Raw genomic sequence first — 24,568 nt, 5'->3', positions numbered from 1 at the left:
GTATATCCCCATTCTCATTCCCAGCCCTAGGCAACCATTACCCTACTTTCTGTCTCTATAGATTTGCCTTTCCTGAACATTTCACACAAATGCAGCATGTGGATTTCTTGTGTCTGACTTCTTTCACTTAGCATGTTTGTGAGGTTCATCCCTGTTGTAGCATATAGCAGTAGTTTGTTCCATTTACTGCTGAATAGTAGTCTAGCCAATTATCTTTATTTACCTATTTTTTGAGACAGAGTCTCGATCTGTTACCTGGGCTAGAGTGCCATGGCATCAGCCTAGTTCCCGAGTAGCTGGGACTACAGGCATTCACTGGCCACCATGGTTGGATAATTTTTTGTTTATGTTTGTATTTGCCCATCTAAGTTTTTCTATTTTTAGTAGAGATGGGGTCTCATTCTTGCTCAGGCTGGTCTCAAACTCCTGAGGTCAAGCAATCCTCCCGCCTTAGCCTCCCGGAGTGCTAAAATTACAGGCGTGAGCCACTGCGCCTGACCTAGCCAATGATCTTTAACTGGTCCCCAAATTGCTCATTAATAGCTTCCCAACTACAACTCACAACACCCATCTGAAGTCCAGGCTTCAAAACAGGCCCCAAACTGCACCCCAGACCATACCCACCAACCCTCAACTGTACCCCCAAACCACTATTAATCCTCAAACAGCGTCACTAAACTACCCTTCTAGAGCCTCACCTTCACCCCCAAATCACCTTCAAACACCCCTCTTATACCCTCAAACTTCCCTTTATCGACTTCCAAGAATATCCCCAAAGGGCCCCCCTTTTTTTTTTTTAAACAGAGTCTCACTTTGTTGCCCCAGCTAGAGTGCCATGGCGTCAGCCTAGCTCACAGCAACCTCAAACTCCTGGGCTCAAGCCATCCTGCTGCCTCAGCCTCCTGAGTAGCTGGGACCACAGGCATGCGCCACCATACCCGGCTAATTTTTTATATATTTTGAGTTGGCCAATTAATTTCTGTCTATTTTTCTTTTCTTTTTTTTTTTTTTTAGTAGAGATGGAGTCTCGCTCTTGTTCAGGCTGGTCTCAAACTCCTGAGCCAAATGATCCGCCCACCTCGGCCTCCCAAAATACTAGGATTACAGGCGTGAGCCACTGTGCCCAGCCCCCAAAGTGCCCTTTCAGTGAATCCCAACCCTAACCCCAACTATGCTCCAACAATTGTAAACCTCACCCCTAAAATTCCCCTTCTAACAGCCCTCAACTCTGCCTCTACATACCCACTATCTTACCTTGGTCCCACAACTGCAGCCCCAGCTATAGCCCAAAACCACTCTTCAAATGACCACCAAGCCCAACTTTGTCTTAAATTGTGTTAAACTACACTCACAAAATATCTTCCAATTTTCCCCAACCATAACATACAAACCACCCTCCAAAAATTCCCAACTATATCCTAATCTGTCCTTAATAGCTCCCAATGCTACTTGTAAACATTCCCCATTTACTTTTTCACAGTCTTCCAACTACATTTCCCAATCCTACCTCAATATTCCCTTTGATGGCTCCAATCGCACCCAAATGATTTCCAATGGCCACTAATTATACCCTCAAGCTGTCCTCAGTAGCCCTCAAGCATACCTCTAAGTCCCTCCAATGACTCCCAACTCTACCCTAAACCATCTGTATTAATGTTCTATGGCTGCTGCAACTAATTACCACAAACTTGGTAGCTTTAAACAACATAAATTTATTCTTTCACAGTTCTGGGGCCCAGAAGTCCAAAATCAGTTTCACTGGGCCAAAATCAAGGTATAGGTAGAGCCATATTCTCTTTGGAGGCTCTAGGGGACAAGCTGTTGTCTCTTCCATCTTCTGGTGGCCGCTAGCATTCCTTGGCTTGTGGCCACATCATTACAATCTCTGCCTCTGTTGTCGTATTGCCTCCTCCTTGTCTGTCAGTCAAATCTGCTTCTGCCTACCTTGGGTAAGAACATTTATGATTACAATTAGGGTCTACCTGGATAATCCAGAATAATCTCCTCATCTGAAAATCCTTAACTTAATCACATCTGCAAAGTCCTTTTATTTTGCCATGTAAAGTAACGTTCAAAGATTCCATATCTGGAGGCTTTGTTGGAATAAAAAAAAAATAAAAAAAAATAAAAAAAAAAAAGATTCCAGAGATTATTAGGACATGAATATCTTTTGCGGGGAGTTTTATTATTCACCCTACCACACCATTCCATGAGTGTTAACAGCTTTGCTCCTTAAACTACCTTACAGAATACCCAACTCTGTCCCATAAACACTCACTATATTCTAATAGTCCCTCCAACTACACCTCAAACCATCTTCCAACCCCTCAACTGTATTCCCAATGCACCCCCATCTGCACTCTTAAACTGTCCTCTCAAAGTCCCATTCCTCCCAGAGGCCATCACGTGATCCTTCAATTGCATGCAAACTCTCCTGTTATAAACCACAAATTCACCCCAAGCCATCCTCAATCACCACTCATATCTACCCTTAAACACCACCAACTTCATCATCCATCTGCTTTCCCTCCTCCCTCTACATGTTCCCTTCACCCCATCCCACAGTTGCCTCACAGTGAAACTCCAGCTGCATCAGAGGAGGAAGAGTATTGAGCACAAAATATTAAGAGAGAACAGCAAAGAAAGATAGGAGGTGGGCATATTGTGCAAGATATGTGCTGGGAAAGCACTTGTCATGGAGACATTTGAGACATATGTATGAAGCTGGTGTTTGTAGGATTGGGATGTGTGACAGGATAATTAATCTGGGTCTAATGCTGTAAATATTTGCTCCCAGTCTATTGCAAGTCTTTCAGCTTTGTTTGTCGCATCTTTCATCAAGCTGTATGTGGATTTATGTTTTGGTATGGAATGAGAGACCTATGGAGAGACTGTGGAGCACGGTGATGAAGAGTGCCTGGGTTCAAATCCCAAGTTTTATGAGATGGTGTGACCTAGGGCAAGTGACATAATTTTGCTGTACCTTGGTTTCCTGATATAGATTGGGATAATAAATAGAACCCTCCTCAGAGGTCTGTTGTGAGGAATAAAATGAATTAAATCAGATAAAGTGTCAAGAATGACCAATAAATGTTGGTTATTGTAACTTTTCTTTATAACTCTTGCTTTTTGTATCTTGCTGCTTCTTTTCTGCCCAAAGCCTTAAACATATTCTCCAGAAAATGTATTCAAACATTTTATAGTTTTGCTTTTTATATTTAGGTCTTTAACCAATCTGGAATTAATTTTTATGAATTGTATAAATTAATAATCTAATCTCTCTCCCCCAAAGATAGTCATTTCTCCCCAAATCCATCTCTCTCCCAGTGATTTGAAATATTTTTATCATTTATTAATTCCCATAAATACCCGGGTCAACTTTGGGATTCTGTTTTTGTACCATTGATCTAGTTTTCTATTTCTATTCCCATACCACAACGTTTTAATTACTAGAGCTTTGTAATATATTTTGAATCTGGTGAGACCATGCCTTCCTCTTTCTTCTTCTTTTGTAAAATTAACCATTCTTACATGTTTAAGGCACCATAGGAATTTCACCATCAGGACTACACGTTCCATTTTGGAATTTTGATTGATAATGTATTGGTTTTTCTTTTCAAGATTAACTTGATTAATTTGGGGAAGAATTTTCAACTTTATTATGTAGAAGGTCTCCCCTGCTACAAAGTGGTTGTGTGTGTGTGTGTGTGTGTATGTGTGTGTTTACCAAACTAACTGACAGACCTGGAAAATAAGGATGCCAATACGGGAAGGTGCAAGGCAAATGGGAGCCTGGTGAAGGTCCTGGAGGTCCAACTTAGGGCGGGGTCTTGAGACATGGGTAAGGAGGAAGCTAACGTTGTGAGTCTGCATGTTTTGTGAGATATGTGCACCTGAAGGTGAGGGTAAGACCCTCCCCTGTGTGCAAGCCGGTTTGCATGTAATCTGGCACACAGAAGTGCTCAGTAAATGTTGAATAAGTGAACAAATGAATGACTCAATTAATATTTGGAGTGCTTATTGTATGCCAAACAACCTGCTGGCACTTTTCATAAATTATCTCTAATCCTCATAACGATCCTGCCAGATAGGTATTATGACCCCCATTTGACAGGCCAGGAAAGCTGAACTTTGGATAGGGGAGGTCCCCTGCCAAATTCAAACCCTAGTCTTAGGATTCCATAAGTCCTCATTCACCAAAGGGACAAGATCTAATTTCCATCCATCCACTCATTTATCCACGTGCCAAGGATTTGTTAAGCACCTATTGCATAGAGCACAACGACGTGGCACAACAACCGCTGTAGATGGCATAGAAAAGGCGGAGTACTCCGGAAAAGACCAGCTAGGCGGCTAGACAGCAGATACCGAAAGAGCAGGGGTTTCTGGCCCGCACCTCCAGGGAATGTGGCTGCCTCTGCCTCATAGTTATGGCTTCGGCAGAGGGGGCACGGCTAGATCAAGGTTGCAGCGCGGTCTAGGGTGAAGATAGTACCAATATTGGCAGAGAGGCGGCGCAGTTCCGCAGCTTAAAGCTTGCCCCGGAGACACTGCGTGCCAGCGGGCCATAGGTGCGCAGGCGCAGAGGACCCAAGGAGAGGCTTAATATTGTCCTGCGGACGAATAAATTGAGAGGAGGGGCGTGGCTGAGAAAGCGACGCAAACGGGGAGGCGGGATTCAAACAAATTCCCCTCGCCTATTTGCTGCCGCCATCAGGGGCGTGGCCTAGGTGTCCCCCTTCTCGGAATGAGGGCGGGCCGAATCTAGTTTTTCCTCCGCGTCTGAGGAGTTGCTTAGAGAGGGTCCTCGAATTGCCCTTCAGCGATTGGCTACCTCCGTTAGGGGGCGTGGCCATACCAGCCGTCCATCCTGGTGTGGTCACTTCCTGTGGAGTTTCCCCAACCCTGAGAGGTGGGGGAAGAGGACGAGGAGGAGGGCGGTCGTCCCGGGTTAGGTTGAGGCGGGGGTGTCGGTCCGTTCAGGGCGGGGGATGACTCACAGCCCATCCCATCTCCCCGACGCCGCCCGCCCGCGCAGAACTAGTTCCATGGCATAGCGGGGAGGAGGCGGTGGCGACCGGGGGGTGGGTGGGAGGGGACTCTTATTTTGTTAGGGGGACCGGGCCGAGGCCCGACCGGCCTGGCAGGGCTCGCCCGGGGCCGGGCGTCATGTCTCATGCGGCCGAGCCAGCTCGGAACGGCGTAGAGGCCAGCGTGGAGGGCCCTCGAGCCGTGTTCGTGCTGTTGGAGGAGCGCAGGCCGGCCGACTCGGCCCAGCTGCTCAGGTGCGGGGCTGCCTGGGGCTGGGAGTGCCAACTGGGGTTCTTGGGGGCCTGGTCTGGGGGCAGTGGGAGCTCCGCACTGGGATTGGAGGCCCTCGGCCTAGGCTTGGAGGACGTCGGGGCGACCGTCTTGGGGGGCACCTAAGAAATCTGGCAGTGGCCTGCTTTGAGACTTAAAGGAGTCGTGGAAGTGCATTAAGGGGGCCTGGCCAGATTTGGGGGGACTCTTGACTGGGTCTAGAGGAGTTGATTCTGGAGTATCTAGAAACTGGTCTAAGGTAGTTGAATTTGGGGGACTGGGACTCTGATTAGAGGCTGAATTTGGGGTCCTTGAGTCAGGCATGAGGGGGACAGTCAGGTGAGGCACTGATTTTAAGGGAACCCTAGAATTTTTTTTCCTCAGTGTGGAAGAAGGGGTCCCAGGTGCTTGGTAAATCTTTAGTAGCTGGTTACTGTGTTGGGGGATAACGTGAATCTGGAGAGATTTGTGGCTATTGCAGATATGCTCCCTGAGGTCAGCCTTGTGAGTGTGAGTGAATAATCAAGAAAAGCAACATCCAGCAAGACTTGACCAAAATAATCCTTTCACCACTACCTCACCCTTCCCAACCCCCCCGCAAGCTGGGACACATCCCAGGGATAGTGGGAAAGCCCTCTTCCCATACTTCCATGGGGGCTTGAATGGGAGACAGCCAGTCAGACAGAGGGGATGGAGATGATGTTACCTCTTAGCTCAGAGAAGAAGGCCTCAGACCTTATTTGGGAACCCAGAGGAGGGTCTTGTTCCTGCTGCCACTTGCCCTAGACTTTCAGCCAGCCCTGCCCACTCTCTACCCACACACTCTTTTTTTTTTTTTTTTTTTTATCTCGTCCCAGTCTATCTCTCATCTCCTGGGGGTAATCTTGACTCTGTCCCCAGAGCTGGAACGAGTACAGATTGCACCATCTCTGCCTGGGTGGGTCTTCTCTGGCCTCTTCTCATCTGCACTTCTATCAGCAGGCTTTGGAGCTCTAGTGCTCCCTGCCCAACCTAGCGCCCATCTCTTTGGAACTTCTGTGCCATGAGTGTGTGAGCATGGGAGGGGGCTTTGCCTCCTTTCTGCCTGGGATTGTGCTGAGCTCAGCAACTCCCCAAGCTTCCTCTTCCTGACTTCCTGGGTGGTTTTAGGACCCCATCTGAGTGTGAGGAGAGGAAAGAAGACAGATCCTTGGGGAGGGGAGAGAATTCTTATCAAGTGAAGTCACTCATAATTCCTCAGGATTCTAAATCCCTGACTAAATTCAAGGATGCATATTCATCCACACGTGTGTTCGTCTCCCCTGCACACTGGGGTCCTTGGACCCAGCATGGCAGGCTGAGCAGGAGCCTTTTTGTATATCTATTCACCATCTTCTAATTCCTTTATCACAACCTAGATCATCACAGTAGTGGGCATAGTTGAAAGGGAAAGGTATACATGGATTGTTATTTTGTGTGCCAATAGGTATTGGTATTTGGTGGTGGAGGGGGTGTTTTGATCTATCCAAAAAACAGGAGAGGCCTGGGCAGACTCCTCTGGCTAAGAAAAGAATGCTCGTATAAAGCAGATCATCCACCCCAGTTCTCCCTCTTGTAAATCCAGACTATTTGAGCAAGGGGAGCCTTTGATATTTCCATTTTTGTATTTGGGTGTGTGTCGGCATCCCATGAACTCTGGCTGGGGCTGGGAAAAACTGCAAAGTGGTAGATCCTTATGTCATAAACCCCAGTTCTCTTTGTGATGCGTTCAGTTTGTGTTACAATGGACTGTTAGGATGAGGAATGTCCCTACTTGCTCTGTGTGTGTGTGTGTGTGTGTGTGTGTGTGTGTGTGTGTGTCTCAGTCCCCACACCTGGGCCCACATTCAGCTGTAAAGAAAACAGTAGGGGGTATGGAGACTGGGAGAACTCTGAATAGTAAGTCAGAAATCCTTCTGTAAAGTCCCTTGTTATTCCTAAATTCTTGTTTTCCTCAAACCTAGGTTGTTGTTACAGTGAGGGGGTTGGGATCCAGACCCTCTCACTATTCTGACTCTTTTTTTTTTTTTTTTTTTGAGACAGAGTCTCGCTTTCTTGCCTAGGCTAGAGTGAGTGCCATGGCGTCAGCCTAGCTCACAGCAACCTCAAACTCCTGGGCTCAAGCGATCCTCCTGCCTCAGCCTCCCGAGTAGCTGGGACTACAGGCACAAGCCACCATGCCCGGCTGATTTTTTTTTTATATATATATATATATTAGTTGGCCAATTAATTTCTTTCTATTTTTATGGTAGAGACGGGGTCTCGCTCAGGCTGGTTTTGAACTCCTGACCTTGAGCAATCCGCCCGCCTCGGCCTCCCAGAGTGCTAGGATTACAGGCGTGAGCCACCGCGCCCGGCACTATTCTGACTCTTAAGTGACTATGGGTAACACAGCATTCAAGAGTGGGGAAGGGAAAGGATGTGGGAATTTATGGTGATGGTACTCAGCATGGTGGCCAGATTTGAGAGTCAGTCAGTCTGTCTGTCTGTTTGTCTATCTATCTATCTTTCTCTCTCTCTCTCTCTCTCTCTCTCTCTCTCTCTCTCTCTCTCTTTCTTTCTTTCTTTCTTTCTTTCTTTCTTTCTTTTCTCTCTCTCTTTCTTTCTTTCTTTTCTCTCTCTCTCTCTCATCTCTCTGTCTCAGGGGAGGGCTGGGGAATAAGGTCTCCCTTCAGTCACTGACCACTACCCCTACTTCCCCCCTACCCTCAGCCTGAACTCTTTGCTTCCGGAATCTGGGATTGTTGCTGATATCGAATTAGAAAACGTCCTTGATCCTGACAGCTTCTACGAGCTCAAAAGTCAACCCTTACCCCTACACTCAAGGTATGACTTACCTATCTTACTTCCCTCCCAATTCCTTAGCCCCCCTCTCCCGTCTTGATGGGCAGAGGCCCTCCATACCAGCCCAACCCATTCTCTCACCAGCCTGTGCTTTTCCAGATGGTAAAATTAGGGGGCAGAAAGAGTGTGTCACACAGGAAAGCAGGTGATTAAGCTAGGATTCCAGCATCTCTAACAAGACCTCCCCTGCCTACCCCACCTGCACACCCATTCAAACACAAATATTCCAGCCAGCCTGGAGCTCCCAGAGACAGGGTGTGGCCTGCTTAAACTCACACCCCCAGGTGGCTGGAGCCAGCCCCCCAGCCCCTACTCAGCTCCCTCCTACACTCTGTAAACTCACCCACCCTCAGCCCTGCTGGTCTCTTCTTTCCCCCAGCTTGGAAGTCTAAATGTGCTGAGTCATGGGCCTGGGCTCTAAGAGAGGGGAGGTGACCTGGAAGAGGGGCAGGAAGAGAAGATTGTGAAATCCCAGAGATTTTCAAGACAGACTAACTCCTGGGACCAGAGGCCCAGGCAAGGGAGGAAGAGGGGCCTGGGGCTGCCCTTATAGCCTGATGCCCACTCCCAGGAGCTCAGAGAGCATCACTAGCTTCAAGTTGGGCTTAGGAGCCCTCTGCATCCACATTCTACTGCCACAGCATCAATTCCTCTTCAGCTTATCTCTAAATAGGATAAACCCCCTCTCACAGAGTTGAGCAATAGCATTTCTACTTACTATATGAACAGGCTCGAATCTAGGTGTCACCATAGATCTGAGGGCTAAAATTCCCCCAGCAAACTATGACCTCTGAGTGCTGGGACCATGTCTGATTCTAGTGTCTGAATCTAATGTCTGATTCTCTAACAGACTGTGAACCCTGAGGGTTGTCACCAGTCCTGGTTCCTGTGTCTTGGCCTCCACAATGTAGCCTCTGAAGGCAGAGAACAGGCCTGGTTCCTGTGTCTACTCCATCACACTGTGACCCCTTAGGCTCAGGATGAGACGTTTAGCTTACCTGTGGCCCCATATTTCCCATTCCACAGCCTCCCAATATCACTGCAGGCCACACCAACCACCCCAGCTACACTCTCTGCATCGTCTTCTGCAGGGGGCTCCAGGACCCCTGCCATGTCGTCATCTTCTTCATCGAGGGTCTTGCTGCGGCAGCAGCTCATGCGGGCCCAGGCGCAGGAGCAGGAGAGGCGTGAGCGTCGGGAACAGGCTGCAGCGGCTTCCTTCCCCAGTCCTGCACCTGCCTCTCCTGCCATCTCTGTAGTTGGTGTCTCTGCTGGGGGCCACACATTGGGCCGCCCACCGCCTGCTCAGGTGCCCAGGGAGGTGCTAAAGGTAAGATGAGGTTCAGAGGCCTTGGGAGGAGGGGCCTTCTGGTGACTGAGGAGTGGTAATAGGAGCTAGGGGTGGCCTGGGCTTCCTGGTGACTTTTGAGCAAAGTCCTAGGGACTCTAAGGAATGTCCCTGGTACTGTTTAAATGGTCTGTGCTCGTATCCCAAGTGTGTAGGGTTTCTGAGGTATTCTTGTGGGGTTGTAAGGGTTTTTTTTTTTTTTTTTTTTTTGAGACAGAGTCTTGCTTTGTTGCCTAGGCTAGAGTGAGTGCCGTGGCGTCAGCCTAGCTCACAGCAACCTCAAACTCCTGGGCTCAAACAATCTTTCTGCCTCAGCCTCCCAAGTAGCTGGGACTACAGGCATGTGCCACCATGCCCGGCTAATTTTTTCTATATATATTAGTTGGCCAATTAATTTCTTTCTATTTATAGTAGAGACGGGGTCTCGCTCTTGCTCAGGCTGGTTTCGAACTCTTGACCTCGAGCAATCCGCCCACCTCGGCCTCTCAGAGAGCTAGGATTACAGGCGTGAGCCACCGCGCCCGGCCCTTTTATTTTTTAAGACAGAGTCTCACTCTGTTGCCCAGGCTTGAGTGCCGTGGCATCAGCTTAGCTCACAGCAACCACAAACTCCTGGGCTCAAGCAATCCTTCTGCCTCAGCCTCCCGAGTAGCTGGTACTACAGGCATGTGCCACCATGCCCAGCTAATTTTATCTATATATTTTTAGTCAGTCAATTAATTTCTTTGTATTTTTAGTAGAGACGGGGTCTCACTCTTGCTCAGGCTGGTTTCGAACTCCTGACCTTGAGCGGTCCTCCCGCCTTGGCCTCCCAGAGTGCTAGGATTACAGGCGTGAGCCACAATGCCCGGCCCTGTGAGGGGTTCTTGAGGCCATGAGGATGTCTTGGTGGATGATGGAGGGTCGTGAATGCCTCAAATGGGCCCTAGCTTTGTAGGAAGAGCTTTGTGTATGTGTGTGATACGTTATGAGTTCTTTGGCCCTTAGGGCATCTGGGAAAGCCATGTATGGTTCCCAGGTCTGTTAGGTGGTGTTAGAGACTGGACGGGGGAGTCTTGGAGACTGTGATGAGTTTTCAGAAACTGTGAGGGATCCCGTCAGCCATGGGTGGATCTTGGGGGCTGTGAAAAATTCTGAGGGAGGTTGGGTCCTGGGGGAGATGCACCAACATCTTTGGGGGGGTTCAGATTCTACTGGGGGTTCTCCAGTTTGCCTGCCTGAGTCTAGGAACAGATGAGTTAGGAGAGTCAGGCTCAGAGTCACCCCTCCAGCCTTGTTCTACCTTTCCCTTCCCTTTCCTCATCTCTCTTATCCCACAGGTGCAGACTCACCTGGAGAACCCAACACGCTACCACTTACAGCAGGCACGCCGGCAGCAGGTGAAACAATACCTATCTACCACACTTGGGCCTAAGCTGGCTTCTCAGGCCCTCACCCCACCGCCAGGGCAGGCGAGTGTACAGCCGCTGCCTGCCCCTGAGGCTGCCCATGCTACCGGCCCCACAGGGAGTGCTCCCAACAGCCCCATGGCACTGCTCACCATCGGGTCCAGTTCAGAGAAGGAGGTAAGAGGCTGTAGCCAGTCCTCACACACTCCCCCCACCCCAAATTCTTCTAACCTTGTACAGGATTTACTTCTTCCCCCAGATTGATGATGTCATTGATGAGATCATCAGCCTGGAGTCCAGTTACAATGATGAGATGCTCAGCTATCTGCCCGGAGGCACTGCAGGGCTACAGCTCCCCAGCACAGTGAGTCCTTGAGATGGGAGGTTTGTCTGAAAATGAGGGCACCCCTCTATCACTGAGACCACACCTGTGTTGGCTTGTGTGTATATGGGACCCTTGCTGTGGATTGTGCCGAGATGTAGAGGGAGGCCCGATGGCAAGAATGGGGCATGTCAGTGCCCTTGGGCCTTGCTGAACTGCTTGAGATGTGGGCATTGTACACCTTAGGAGATAGAGGGTGGGGATTTCACAGAAATACTAGGGCATACTAAGGTGGTAGGTGCTCAGGCTTTGCTGTGAGAAGTACCAAGAGATGGGCCTCTCAACTATTTGAGTGTACCAAGGGATTTGGGTCATTGGGACATACCCAGATCATGTAGCAATTGGAATATACCAAGTCTCTTGGAGCGAACTGTGCCAAGAGGTTGTGTCCTCATAGACAGTGGATAAAACTTTATAGAGCAAGGGATGTACCATTGTAACATTCTGGTTCTCAGACATTCCAAGAGTCTCATAACTTGCTTTGGACCATACCTAGTGGTTATAGCTTTGCTTTTTTTCCAACTTATCAAGAGGATAGAAGCATGTATAAAAATGGTACCAATTTATCAGAACTTTTTATTAATTTGGATACAGCTAGAGATTGAGACCTTATATTAAATGGATCCAGCAGACTGGAGGGGATTTCAAGTGATGAAAACTCATCAGGAGGTGAGAGTTTGGTGTACTTCTAGATTAGTGTGCTGCCTTACAGTGTATCCAGGATATAAAAACTAGGCTAACATAAAAGCAGTGCTAGTTGACTAGTTGGACAAGAATTTCCTGAGAGGTCAGGATGTGCCAGAATATGCTAGAGTCAGGACATTGGTACATGGCAGCAGGAGACCGTGGTATGGAAGGTGGTATGACTTGATCTTAGCAAAAGACTGAAGATTAGGTTGGAACTCTCCAGAGGGCCAGATTTTGGATGGAACGTTGCCATGACAATTTACCAAAGTCTGAGAAGACTAGTTTGGAATGTTTCAAGAATGCTGGATTGGAATGTTGTGCTGGGAGGAGCTAACAGACTGGACTGTCGCATCAGAGCTGACAAAGACCTAAGAACGGTGGTTTTCTGCATTTCTTCTTAGACCCAGCCCTGGATGTGGGAGAGGGGCTTCAGAGATCATTGAGGAATATGAGGAGCTGGGAGTGTGAGGTGATATGCTGGGCAGTCTCCAGTCTCCCAGCAAAACAGGATGGGTCCAGTTTGCTCTGTCCTCCCTGTTGGGTTGCCATGGAAAATTGCCTTAAAAGAGAATGAAAGGTTCTTGTGCTGAGTCCACCAATCCTTGTGTTAGAGGGCCCCATCTTTTGGATTTGTGGAGGGTCAGTAATTTGGTTCCGAGGAGGGGCTAAACCTGGGGTCTGTTCCCAATCACTGTTTCTCTGCCCTCCCTGCCCCCAGCTCCCTGTATCAGGAAATCTGCTTGATGTGTACAGTAGTCAGGGCGTGGCCACACCAGCCATCACCGTCAGTAACTCCTGCCCAGCTGAGCTGCCCAACATCAAACGAGAGATCTCTGGTAAGTGACAGGGTCTTGGCCCCACCCTGTACCCTGGGTGAACCCCATGCCTACCAGGTCTGCAGGTGAGCCTGATTCTGGGGGAAAGGGCTCAGGCATACAGAAATGGGGACCGTTTGCCCTCTTTTTCCATGTGGCCCATGGTCCTGCTTTTATTCCACTTCCTCTTATCTTGGATTAAACAACTGGCATGTCACCATGGCTTCACAAGACATTGTAAAAGAAAGGCACTTAAAAAAATCGGCTAGGCAGGGTGGCTCATGCCTATACCCAGCTACTTGGGAGGCTGAAACAGGAGGATCGCTTGAGCCCAGGCATTCAAGGCTGCAGTGAGCTATGATGATGCCACTACATTCCAGCCTGGGTGACAGAGACCTTATCTCAAAGGAAAAAAAAAAAGTCACCTCCTCTGCCTACCAAACCTTACCTCAGCGTCTGTACATGCTCCCGTCTTTCCTGGGCTCAGAGGCACTCACCACTCTCACTCTCTTCCAGAGACCGAGGCAAAGGCTCTTTTGAAGGAACGACAGAAGAAAGACAATCACAACCTGAGTAAGCCAGACAGTGTGTGCCCTCGCTGCGCAGCCCTGCCTTGCCCTGAATCCCAGCCCCCCATGGGGAGCCCCTCCGCAGCAGCCCAGCTCCGCTTTCAGTCTCTTCCCTCCATGGTTATTTGATGACTCTTTTCCACTCTTTCTCTCCCCCTTCCTCCAAAGTTGAGCGTCGCAGGCGATTCAACATTAACGATCGGATCAAGGAGCTGGGCACTCTCATCCCCAAGTCCAGTGACCCGTGAGTCTGGCTGGGAACCTCAAGCCAGAGGGAGGTGGGGTGGGTGCCCCGTGCTGCTAAAGTTGTGCTTTGGTGGGCCCGCCAGGCAGTCTTGCCCAGACAGTTCTCTGGCTCTTTCTCAGTCTGAGCAGGATCGCACACCCTCACTGTTTGCCCACTGAACATTTTAGGTGCATGACATTATGGTCTGTGTGCCCCATCTGGTCCCTGTAGGGTATATACACTGACTTTTTGTTCACTTAGCATGTCCTTTATTTATTTGAGATTTATTTATTGAGCCTCTGTTTTGTGCCAGGTATCATGCTAGGCACTGAGGATACCAGAGGGAACCAAACAGACAAAGATCCCTGACTTCATGGAACTGATGTTTTATTGAGGGCAGACAGACAGTAAAACAAGATAAAATAAGTAAAATCCATGAGATCAGGTATCATGAGTGTTAGGAGAAGAAAGAAGAGTGAAGGGAAGAAGGGAGAATGATACAGAGGGTTACAGTTTGGGGTATGGAGGGTGGGGACAGGGCAGGCCTCAACCAACAAGAAAAGAGAGCCTCAGGGACTGAGACAGGGAGCCACATGGGCATCTGGGGGAAGAGTGTTCAAAGCAGAGGGTGCAGCTGGGATTGAGGCCCTGAGATAGGAATGGTTTCCCATGTTCTAGAAGCCAGTGTGGCTGTAGTAAGATAAATCAGAGGCACATAGGTGAGAGAGGAGCCATAAAGGATCAGGTGACAGAGGGCTTCCAGGGTTCAGAGTGTGACTGGGTACCGTTGGAAGGTTCCAGGTAGGGGTTTTCATCTGATCACTCCATAGCTTTGATGTACCCTCACCTCAAGCTTTAGACATGTGGGGTGTTCTGTCTGCCAGGTGCAATCTCCCCTCAGCTCCTAAGAAACTCCCTGTGCAGCACTCTCTTCTTTCTCCCACTCGGGCCTCACAGGGAGATGCGCTGGAACAAAGGCACCATCCTGAAGGCCTCTGTGGATTATATTCGCAAGTTGCAGAAGGAGCAACAGCGCTCCAAAGACCTGGAGAGCCGGCAGCGATCCCTGGAGCAGGCCAACCGCAGCCTGCAGCTCCGAATTCAGGTTTAGAAGAGGGAGATGGCGGCGGGGTAGGGGTGGGAGGCAGAGGAAGAACAGGCCAGGGTTTCCCTTCCTGTACTTGGGGAATCCCCAGGCTTCCCAACTCACATGAGGAGGAGGAAGATAGGTAGTAATCATAACATTAATAAGAATAATCATGAATATTAGTTAACGTACGTAGTATTTATCTTGTGCCGTGTAGTGTGACAAGAACTTTATATCCAATAACTCATTTTATCCCCACAAAAAAACCTATGAGGCCGGGCGTGGTGGCCCACGCCTGTAATCCTAGCACTCTGGAAGGCCCAGACAGGCGGATTGCTCAAAGTCAGGAGTTCAAAACCAGCCTGAGCAAGAGCGAGACCCCGTCTCTACTATAAATAGAAAGAAATTAATTGGCCAGCTAATATATATAGAAAAAATTAGCCAGGCATGGTGGCGCATGCCTGTAGTCCCAGCTACCTGGGAGGCTGAGGCAGCAGGATTGCTTGAGCCCAGGAGTTTGAGGTTGCTGTGAGCTAGGCTGATGCCACGGCACTCACTCTAGCCTGGGCAACAGAGTGAGACTCTGTCTCAAAAAAAAACCAAAAACAAACAAACAAAAAAAACCTATGAAATAGGGACCATTATTATACCCGTTTTGTAGATTGAGACTCCAAGGCTCAGAGACGTAAAGTTTCATAACTAGTGAGCAGCAAAGGCTGAATTCCAACCCTGGCAGCCTGTCCTTTTAGCATTTATACTCCTCTGCCTCTGAGGGACTCTGAAACCCATCTTATCCTATACCCACCCCTTACTTTTTGCAGGAGCTAGAACTGCAGGCCCAGATTCATGGTCTGCCGGTACCTCCCAGCCCAGGGCTTCTCTCCCTGGCCACGACTTCAGCCTCTGACAGCCTCAAGCCAGAGCAGCTGGACGTTGAAGAAGAGGGCAGGCCGGGGACAGCAACGTTTCATGTAGCAGGGGGACCTGCCCAGAATGCTCCCCATCAGCAGCCCCCAGCGCCACCCTCAGATGCCCTTCTGGACCTGCACTTTCCCAGCGACCACCTGGGGGATCTAGGGGACCCCTTCCACCTGGGGCTGGAGGACATTCTGATGGAGGAGGAGGAGGGGGCGGTGGGAGGACTGTCGGGGGGTGCCCTATCTCCTCTACGGGCTGCCTCCGACCCCCTGCTCTCTTCAGTATCCCCGGCTGTCTCCAAGGCTAGCAGCCGCCGCAGCAGCTTCAGCATGGAGGAGGAGTCCTGATCAGGCCTCACCCCTCCCCTGGGGCTTCCCCACCCAGGAAAGGAGGACAAGTCAGGATGAGGACCTGCCTTTTCCCCCACCTTCCCTTGAGACTGCCCTGCCCTGGTATTCTGGGGGAAGAGGAGATGTAATCAGGCCCCACCCAGTAATCATGCAAGGAGGAGGAGTCAGATGAGGCCCTGCCACTTCCCCAAAGGAACAGCCCAGTGCAGGTATTTCAGAGGGAGAAGGCTGCAGGTGTTAAGATCAGGGCCTGTCCCCTGGGGATCACAGCCTCAGCCCTTCCCCTGTGGGACCCATCCTTGCCTAGGTGAGGGAAGGAGACTGGATGGGGTCCCATCCCTGTCCCCTAGGGACTGTCCTAGCCAGGTCTCCTAGGAAAAGGAGATACCGGGATAGTGCTCCATCCCTTTTCTTGGAACCACCACTCTGGTCCATCCTGGCATAGAAGAGGAATCAAATGATAGAGATTCTAGCCTTGGGGGTTTAAGCCCTGCCCCTTCCCCATGAGCCCTGCTGTGCCCAGGCCAGGAATGGAAGTGAGGATGAGACCTGGCCCCTTCTCCTGGGAACTCAATTCTGGCCTTCTAGGAATGGAGAAGCCAGGCCCCGCCCCAGAAGGGGTGGGAATGGGCAGGGAGGACAGCCTAGCACAGGTATTTCAGGTGTGGAGGAGTCAGTAGGACCAGTCCACTCCATGTGGAGATCACAGCCCTGCCCTTGTTTGTCCCTTAGCAATATCCCATCCAAGCATTCCATACTGCAGGGAGGAGTGGTGCTTAAGCTCCCCCACCTTAGCCTGGGATCAACCTGATCAAACCTTACTAGGGCTCTGAGACAACCTTGCTCTTGGAGAAGGTGGTAGACCTTAAAATCTTATTGATTGACCTTTCCAGACCTAGATCTGGAGTGAGAGTTGGGCCCCCATCCCTGGGCAGTCTTGCCTTCTTCCTTGAGGGGCAGTTTGGGGAAGTGATGGGGATCAGAGAGCACTGAGTCCAGGTTCCCAGTATTGTTTTTCAACATGTAAAGGAACAAGATGAAGGAAGGGGCCATTCCTGGGAGTTCCTCAGCCCAGGAAAAAGTGGAAGCCTCTCCCACCAAGGCAGAGGTTTGGAGGAGGGTTGCAAAAGCATATGGTACCCTCTTGTTTGTTTATCTGGTTTTTTTTATTGACCTCCCTACTCAGAAGCTAGGTCACCCCCAACCTCTGGCCCCCACCCAGTTCTCCATTTGGAGGTATCTCCCCATTTCAGAGTTATCAAGAGACACTCCCTGCCCATTCCCAGCCCTTCTACCACCTACACCCAAGGTTGTCAGCTTTGGATTGCTGGGGCCAGGCCCCAAGTAGGGTGTACTGAGGGGTCTGTAGGTTTGTGATTAAAATAATAAACGCTAGGCGTGTTTGGTGCGCTTTTAACTTTGGCAGAGAGTCTCCTGTCATTGTTTTTAACTGTGCAGTGGACATGGTCCATGCAGGCCAGGAGGGATACAAGTTCTTGGCAGAAACAGATTTCAGAAGGATGGGTAAAAGAATTTAGATGGGAAAAGGGTCTTGAAGAAAACAATCTGCAAACAAAAGCAATCAGTCTTTTCCATGACCTGCCAGGCACCATCCTGACTGCTACAGGTGTTTGACCTAATTTATTTCTCTAAGGAGCATTAGAGGCTGCTGCTTATTCTCATGTATTGCTTGAGGAAGCTGAGAAATAGGATCTAAGGAACTATTCCAAAGATGTACAACCCGTGAATGGGTGAGGCATGAGATGGTAAAGTCAGGAGCCTGAGGGCTCAGGATTGAAAATTGCCACTGAGGGCAGAGGGCAAAGAAGACTTTTTTGACAATTCACATTGGAAAGTAATAAGGAAGTACATAGGATATTTCCTGACAGACAACAGAGGTGTTCAAGATGGTCGAAAGGGCAAAGACAAAAACCATAAAGGTAGAGGAACAAGGCAAGCAACTCAATTTTGGAACAGATGTTGAAATTTGGGGAGAATTTAAGTGGGTACAAGTATCTTCTTGAAGGCTGAGAAATATTTTTTCCTGGAATTTCTCAACCAGACTCACTGCCAGGACAAACATCAGGCTTGGTCCCTGTGTCTCTCCCATCAGACTGTGACCCCTGAGGGCTGCAACCAGGCTTGGTCACCATGACTCTCCAGCCAGATTGCAACCACCACACTTGCCACCGCTTTCTAACCTATCATGCTGCTACCCCTCAGGCTTGGTTGCTGAGTCTCTATCACCAGACTGGTGGCTTCCTCATACCATTATTTTTGTCTCCTCAACTTTGCTATACTCTCTTATTTATTTTGTAAACATAACGTAATGCCCAGAATTGGTTGGTTGGTTGTTTTTTGAGACAGAGTCTCACTCTGTCACCTAGGCTAGAGTGCTGTGGCATCAGCCTAGCTCATAGCAACCTCAAACTCCTGGGCTCAAGCAATCCTGCCTTCAGCCTCCCAAGTAGCTGGGACTATAGGCACACAACACTATAGGCACGTGACATGATGCCTGGCTAATTTTTCTATTTTTGGTAGAGATGGGGTCTTGCTCAGGCTGGTCTCAAACTCCTGGCCTCAAGCGATCCTCCCACCTCAGCCTCCCAGAGTGCTAGGATTACAGGCATGAGACACTATGCCCAGCCACAGAATTTTTTTTTTATAAGGCTGGTCAAGTGAAGCAGTGGAAGTGGAGAAGGAACAAAGGAATCTGTAACTGGTGGGTTTTTTTTTTCAAGTTTCTATTCTGAAGTAGATTTACAGAAGAGTTGGAAAGCCATTAGAGAGGGCTTCTATATGCATCACCCACCTCCCCTTAATGTTGACATTTTATAAAACCATGGTACATTTATCATTGCTAAGAAAATTACATTGGTAGAATACTATTAACTCAATTTTGGACTTTATTTGGATTTCACTGGTTTTTCTGGTAATGTCTTTTCTATTCTAGGATTCAAATAAGGACACTATTAATTATCTATTCCCGTCTAACAAATTACCACAGTCTTAGAGGCTACAAACAACACATATTCATTATCTGTCAGGTTTTGTGAGTCAGGAGTCCAAGCTGGGTGTGGATATGCCTTTATGGGTCTTGGAAAAGAAAAAAAAAAAGTATGGAAAGTGAAAAATAGTAAACTTACAGTGGAAAAGCCTGGTGGGCACCACTTTAACCAAGAGATAAATGTTAACATCATCAGTAATAAGACACTATTATCATACACCCTCTGATGTGATGCAAGGAAAATGGCATCTCACTTTTGTGATATTCTTTCCCCAAAACCCATAACCTCAGTGCAACCACGAGAAAGAAAAACCCAAATTGAGGGACATTATACAAAATACTTAACCCGGATTGTTCAAAAGTGCCAAGGTCATGAAAGACAAGGAAAGACTGGTATATTTAAATGAATACAGTCATTTGTCTCCATCTGTCAACTCTAGCTTTTGTTTTCTTGCCATGAGACTGAAGCTTGTGTCATTATAGAGACATGTTTATCAAGGCTCCTCAGTGTCTTTTATACCCACCTGTACTGGATCGTGATCATCTCTGAGTGAGGGGAAGCAAGTAGTAAGCCCTATGGTTGTTCCTTCTTTCTGCCTGTGTCAGTTTTAGGCTCTCCCTGCAGGAAAGTGCAACCTAGGCAGAGAATAGCAACAAGGCTGAGCTGCAGAGGGAGAAGTCTGATTTCAGGGCTGTTGGGATTTCAGTCTATCAGGCATGGCACTGGAGAGAAAGGAACTTTGTAGAAGTGGAGTTCCAAAAATTACCATAGGCTTTACTTTAGGTCCTTCGCTTAGTAGAAAATGCAGCTTAGTATTTTGGCCAAACACTAAACTATGCAGGCTTAGAGATGCTACAAGGCCAGGGAGGGAACAGTCCTGGGCTTATGTGAACTGAATGGAGATTCCAGGGGTTGCACAGTTCTATAAGAATCTTGAATAGCCTGGGTGGAAAGTCCTCAGCCAATATTCCACTGAGAAACAGAGACCCCAGAAAAGCCATTCAGCCCTCGAGTAAGGATAACTGTAGATCCTCCCTAAAATATCCAAAAACATGCCTCAAAAGGATCAAGCTGAATTGTGGGATTTGTAATGTATGTAGATATAATATACATAATAATACAAGGGACAGTATTTGGTAAATGAAAACACTGTTGCAGGGTTTTTCCACCTTACATGAAAGAGTACAAAATTAACTTTAAGTTGACTGTGATTATTATTATTTTTTACCTCTTTTTTTTTTTTTTTTTGAGGCAGAGTCTTGCTTTGTTGCCCATTAGAGTGCTATGGCATCAGCTTGGCTCACAGCAACCTCAAACTCCTGGGTTCAAGCGATCCTTCTGACTCAGTAGTTCAAGCGATCCTCCCGAGTAGTTGGGACTACAGGCGTGTGCCACTACACCCAACTAATTTTTTAAATATTTTTAGTCCAGGCACAGTGGCTCACACTTGTAATCCTAGCATTCTGGGAGGATGAGGTGGTGGATCGCTCAGAGTCAGGAGTTCGAAACCAGCCTGAGCAAGAGCGAGACCCCATCTCTACTAAAAATGGAAAGAAATTAATTGAACAACTAAAAATATATAGAAAAAATTAACCAGGCATGGTGGTGCAGGCCTGTAGTCCCAGCTACTTAGGAGGTTGAGGCAGGAGGATCGCTTGAGCTCAGGAGTTTGAGGTTGCTGTGAGCTAGGCTGACACCACGGCACTCTAGCCCGGGCAACAGAGTTGAGACTCTGTATCAAAAAATATATATATTTTTAGTTGCCCAGCCAAATTTCTTTCTATTTTTTAGTAGAGATGGGGTCTCACTTTTGCTCAGGCTGGTCTTGAACTCCTGAGCTCAAGCAATCCTCCCACCTCAGCCTCCCAGAGTGCTAGGATTACAGGCATGAGCCACCACACTGGGCAGACTGTGATTATTAACCACTTCGGTACCAGCGTTAACTATAGACTATAGCCACAGATGAACGTGCACAGCGACTTTAGCCTACAGCCATGATATGACTTTTCTAATTTTTCATTTATCAAAATAAGATTGTGAACATTTAAAAATAACGTAATGAAAACATATATGTATATGTTACCTATTCTGATTTACATTACAACTAAAGCTGCCTGTAAAGTAAAACAAGCTTTCAGTGCTTTAAAGCTTTCCTCATCACACAAGAGCAAAACGGATTCGTCGTCAATGCACAGCACAAACTATCGTGCGGCCTATGAGTGCCGGCTGTGGGCAAGGTTTCCCGGCCAGTGAGCGCGGTCCCGAAGTGGTTAATAGTTAAGGATGCATTTTGTAATCACCAGGGCAACCTCTGAAGAAAATAATGAAAACTAGTACAGCTGAAAAGCCAATAGAAGAATAAAAATTGAATATTAAAACATATTTGTTAAGAAAAAAAAAACATATTTGTTAACTCAAAAGAAGGTGGGAAAGGAGGAACAGAGAACCAAAAACTGAAGGAACAAATAGAAAACAAATAACCATGTGACAGAGCTTAATCTGACCATTTCAATAATTCCATAAAATATAAATAAATGGAGTAAAGGATGCAATTAAAAGGCAAGGATGGCTGGGCACGGTGCCTCACGCCTGTAATCCTAGCTCTCTGGGTGGCCGAGGCGGGCGGATCGTCGGAGTTCAGGAGTTCGAAACCAGCCTGAGCAAGAGCGAGACCCTGTCTGTACTATAAATAGAAAGAAATTAATTGGCCAACTAATATATATAGAAAAAATTAGCTGAGCATGGTGGCACATGCCTGTAGTCCCAGCTACTTGGGAGGCTGAGGCAGCAGGATTGCTTGAGCCCAGGAGTTTGAGGTTGCTATGAGCTAGGCTGATGCCACGGCACTCACTCTAGCTTAGGCAACAAAGTGAGACTCTGTCTCAAAAAAAAAAAAAAAAAAGGCAAGGATTTCAGACTGGAAAATCAAAAAACAAGACCAAACCTGAGCCAGTATTAGGGTGAGGCAAGATAGGGACTAGCCTTTGCTATAAAATTTAAAAGGGCACCACAAAATTCAGTAATCAAGGTCAATAATATTTTAATGCAATATTTAAAAAATTAATGCAAAACAATCCATGATGCACCAATATCAGAATTTTACATAAAGACAACATTACATCCTAAGTTTGCAATATCCCGAGAATTGTGAAAGTGGAGGGGAGGGGCAGGCTTGATGATGTGAAAAAAATCCCTCATTTGTAATTTCTTCTGATAGTTATTATTCCATACTGAAGGAAGTTGACAAATTTGTTTCAATGTTTATAGCTGCAGTTTACAGTACTGCAGAGTAAAAGGGAAAGTTTTATTTTATTACAAAGATGTGGCCGGGCCCAGTGGCTCATGCCTGTAATCCTAGCACTCTGGGAGACCGAGACAGGAGGATTGCTCAAGGTCAGGAGTTCGAAACCACCCTGAGCAAGAGCAAGACCCCATCTCTACTAAAAATATAAAGAAATTAATTGGCCAACTAAAAATATATATAGAAAAAATCATTGAACATCACAGGTTCAAAGAAAAAAATTAGCCAGGCATGGTGGCGCATGCCTGTAGTCCCAGCTACTCGGGAGGCTGAGGCAAGAGGATCGCTTGAGCCCAGGAGTTTGAGGTTGCTGTGAGCTAGGCTGATGCCACGGCACTCTAGCCCAGGCAACAGAGTGAGACTCTGTCTTAAAAAAAAAAAAAAAAAAAAAGGACGTGTTTGTGTGATCTAAAAAATCATTATTAAGAGCACATAGGTAAATAATACAAATGTTATTAATATATTTGCATTTTCATAAATAAAATTTTTATTTTTTTATTTTTTTCTATTTTTAGTAAAATGAGTGTCTCTCTTGCTCAGGCTGGTCTCCAACTCCTGACCTCAAGAGATCCTCCCGCCTTGGCCTCCCAGAGTGCTAGTATTACAGGCGTGAGCCACCGGGCCTAGTCATTAAAATTTGATCAAACATCAAACATTTTCTAGAATTTGAGACAGAGTCTCACTTTGTCCTCCTGGGTAGAGTGCTGTGGCGTCAGCCTAGCTCACAGCAACGTCAAACTCCTGGGCTCAAGAGATCCTCCTGCCTCAGCCTCCCAGGTAGCTGGGACTATGGGTGCATGCCACAAAAGCCAGCTAATGTTTTTCTATTTTTAGTATAGAGGGGAATCTCACTCTTGCTCAGGCTGGTCTCAAACTCTTGAACTCAAGCAATTCTCCCACCTGAGCCTCCCAGAATCTTAGGATTACTGGAAGGAGCCACCTTGCCTGGCCTGAAGTTTATTTTTAAACCAGGAAAATTTAAAAATTACCAGGAAATGTTTATACTTTATTCACTTAAAACCATGACAAGTAGTTCACTATTATTAAATACTTTTCTAAAAAATTATTTTTATCCATTTTGCAATACAATAATAAAAAAGAAATAAGAATAGTAATTTTTGAAAGAAAAATAAAAAATTATTTCTTGACTTCTTTCACTAAATTTGTCTGGAAACCTGCTACATAATTTTCTGCTGTTTTGTAATTTTTGATTTGGGTAAATGCACACTTAATGGGTGTGGTATGCACTGTCTGTGGATGGGCACGCATGTAGCTCTGACTCAGGCAGTTAAAAGGCAATACATGTAACCTCGACGTTTGTATCCCCATAATATTTTGAAATTAAAATAAATAAATTAAAAATTAAAAAATTTATTTTATTTTGGGACAGGATCTCCCTCTGTTGCCCAGGCTGGAATGCAATGGCATGATCATAGCTCACTACAGCCTCCAACTCCTAGACTCAAAGGATCCTCCCGCCTTGGCCTCCCAAAGTGCTGGAATTACAGATGTGAGCCACTGTGCTGGGCCTGATTTTTAAGTTTTTGATGTAAATTGTTATGCATACCTGTTTTATTGTTTTTTTAATTGATATAGCTAATCAGTACCAATGCACTTGTTTTATTGTTAAATATCAAAATCGATATGAATCTTCTCTTCTATTTACTTTAAATATCGTATTAATGAAAAATAAATATATTTAAATTTTTTTTATTTTGAGACAGAGTCTCGCTTTGTTGCCCAGGCTAGAGTGAGTGCCGTGGCGTCAGCCTCGCTCACAGCAACCTCAAATTCCTGGGCTCAAGCGATCCTCCTGCCTCAGCCTCCCAAGTAGCTGGGACTACAGGCATGCGCCACCATGCCCGGCTAATTTTTACATATATATATATTAGTTGGCCAATTAATTTCTTTCTATTTATAGTAGAGACGGGGTCTCGCTCTTGCTCAGGCTGGTTTCGAACTCCTGACCTCGAGCAATCTGCCCGCCTCGGCCTCCCAGAGAGCTAGGATTACAGGCGTAAGCCACCGCGCCCGGCCAATTGCTTTTTAAAAGTTTTATAAATCAAGCCTTGAATACAATGACTGCCAAATTTGGACAAAAGAAAAATTGTTTTCAAAGAATACGAATCTGACCATGCACAAGAAGAAGATTTTACAAAACCTATTTCACGTGATGGTCAAGATTTTCAAAAGACTGTTTTTTTAAAAAATTAAAATTTTTTGATAAGTTGATTCATCATGAGTGTCTCATTTATTTCAAAGGATCGTTGTCTTTATTATTTTCCATGCACTTTCTAGCAGTAATACAACAGAATCAAGAATTTAC

The 24,568-nt window shown here is 47.0% G+C and overlaps 1 protein-coding gene across 2 annotated transcripts; it reads left to right on the top strand.

Moving 5' to 3' along the window:
* The first annotated feature begins 4,923 nt into the window (after window positions 1–4,923).
* TFE3 (transcription factor binding to IGHM enhancer 3) lies at window positions 4,924–17,358 on the top strand. Of its 2 annotated transcripts, none has more exons than XM_012738121.2 (10): window positions 4,924–5,285; window positions 8,032–8,145; window positions 9,190–9,493; window positions 10,831–11,076; window positions 11,159–11,263; window positions 12,687–12,804; window positions 13,300–13,356; window positions 13,521–13,596; window positions 14,536–14,683; window positions 15,487–17,358. In XM_012738121.2, exons 1-10 carry the CDS (start codon window positions 5,170–5,172, stop codon window positions 15,928–15,930), a joined length of 1,728 nt encoding a protein of 575 aa, XP_012593575.1. In that variant the 5' UTR covers window positions 4,924–5,169; the 3' UTR covers window positions 15,931–17,358. The 2 variants fall into 2 exon arrangements, with proteins under 2 accessions (XP_012593575.1, XP_012593576.1); XM_012738122.2 differs by having other exon boundaries at window positions 4,925–5,285; window positions 9,255–9,493.
* The last annotated feature ends 7,210 nt before the right edge of the window (window positions 17,359–24,568 follow it).

The sequence above is a fragment of the Microcebus murinus genome, chromosome X (assembly GCF_040939455.1).
Source record: "Microcebus murinus isolate Inina chromosome X, M.murinus_Inina_mat1.0, whole genome shotgun sequence".
Classification (NCBI taxonomy): domain Eukaryota; kingdom Metazoa; phylum Chordata; class Mammalia; order Primates; family Cheirogaleidae; genus Microcebus; species Microcebus murinus.
The sequence above is the reverse complement of the archived record's forward strand: the minus strand, read 5'-3'. Positions and strand labels throughout refer to the sequence as shown.

Excerpts from the sequence above, each read along its gene's own strand:
- TFE3 (XM_012738121.2), top strand. The coding sequence starts at position 5,170 with ATGTCTCATGCGGCCGAGCCAGCTCGGAACGGCGTAGAGGCCAGCGTG. Across the intron at positions 11,264-12,686 it reads GGCTACAGCTCCCCAGCACA|CTCCCTGTATCAGGAAATCT; the intron begins GTGAGTCCTTGA and ends CCCTGCCCCCAG. Across the intron at positions 12,805-13,299 it reads CATCAAACGAGAGATCTCTG|AGACCGAGGCAAAGGCTCTT; the intron begins GTAAGTGACAGG and ends ACTCTCTTCCAG.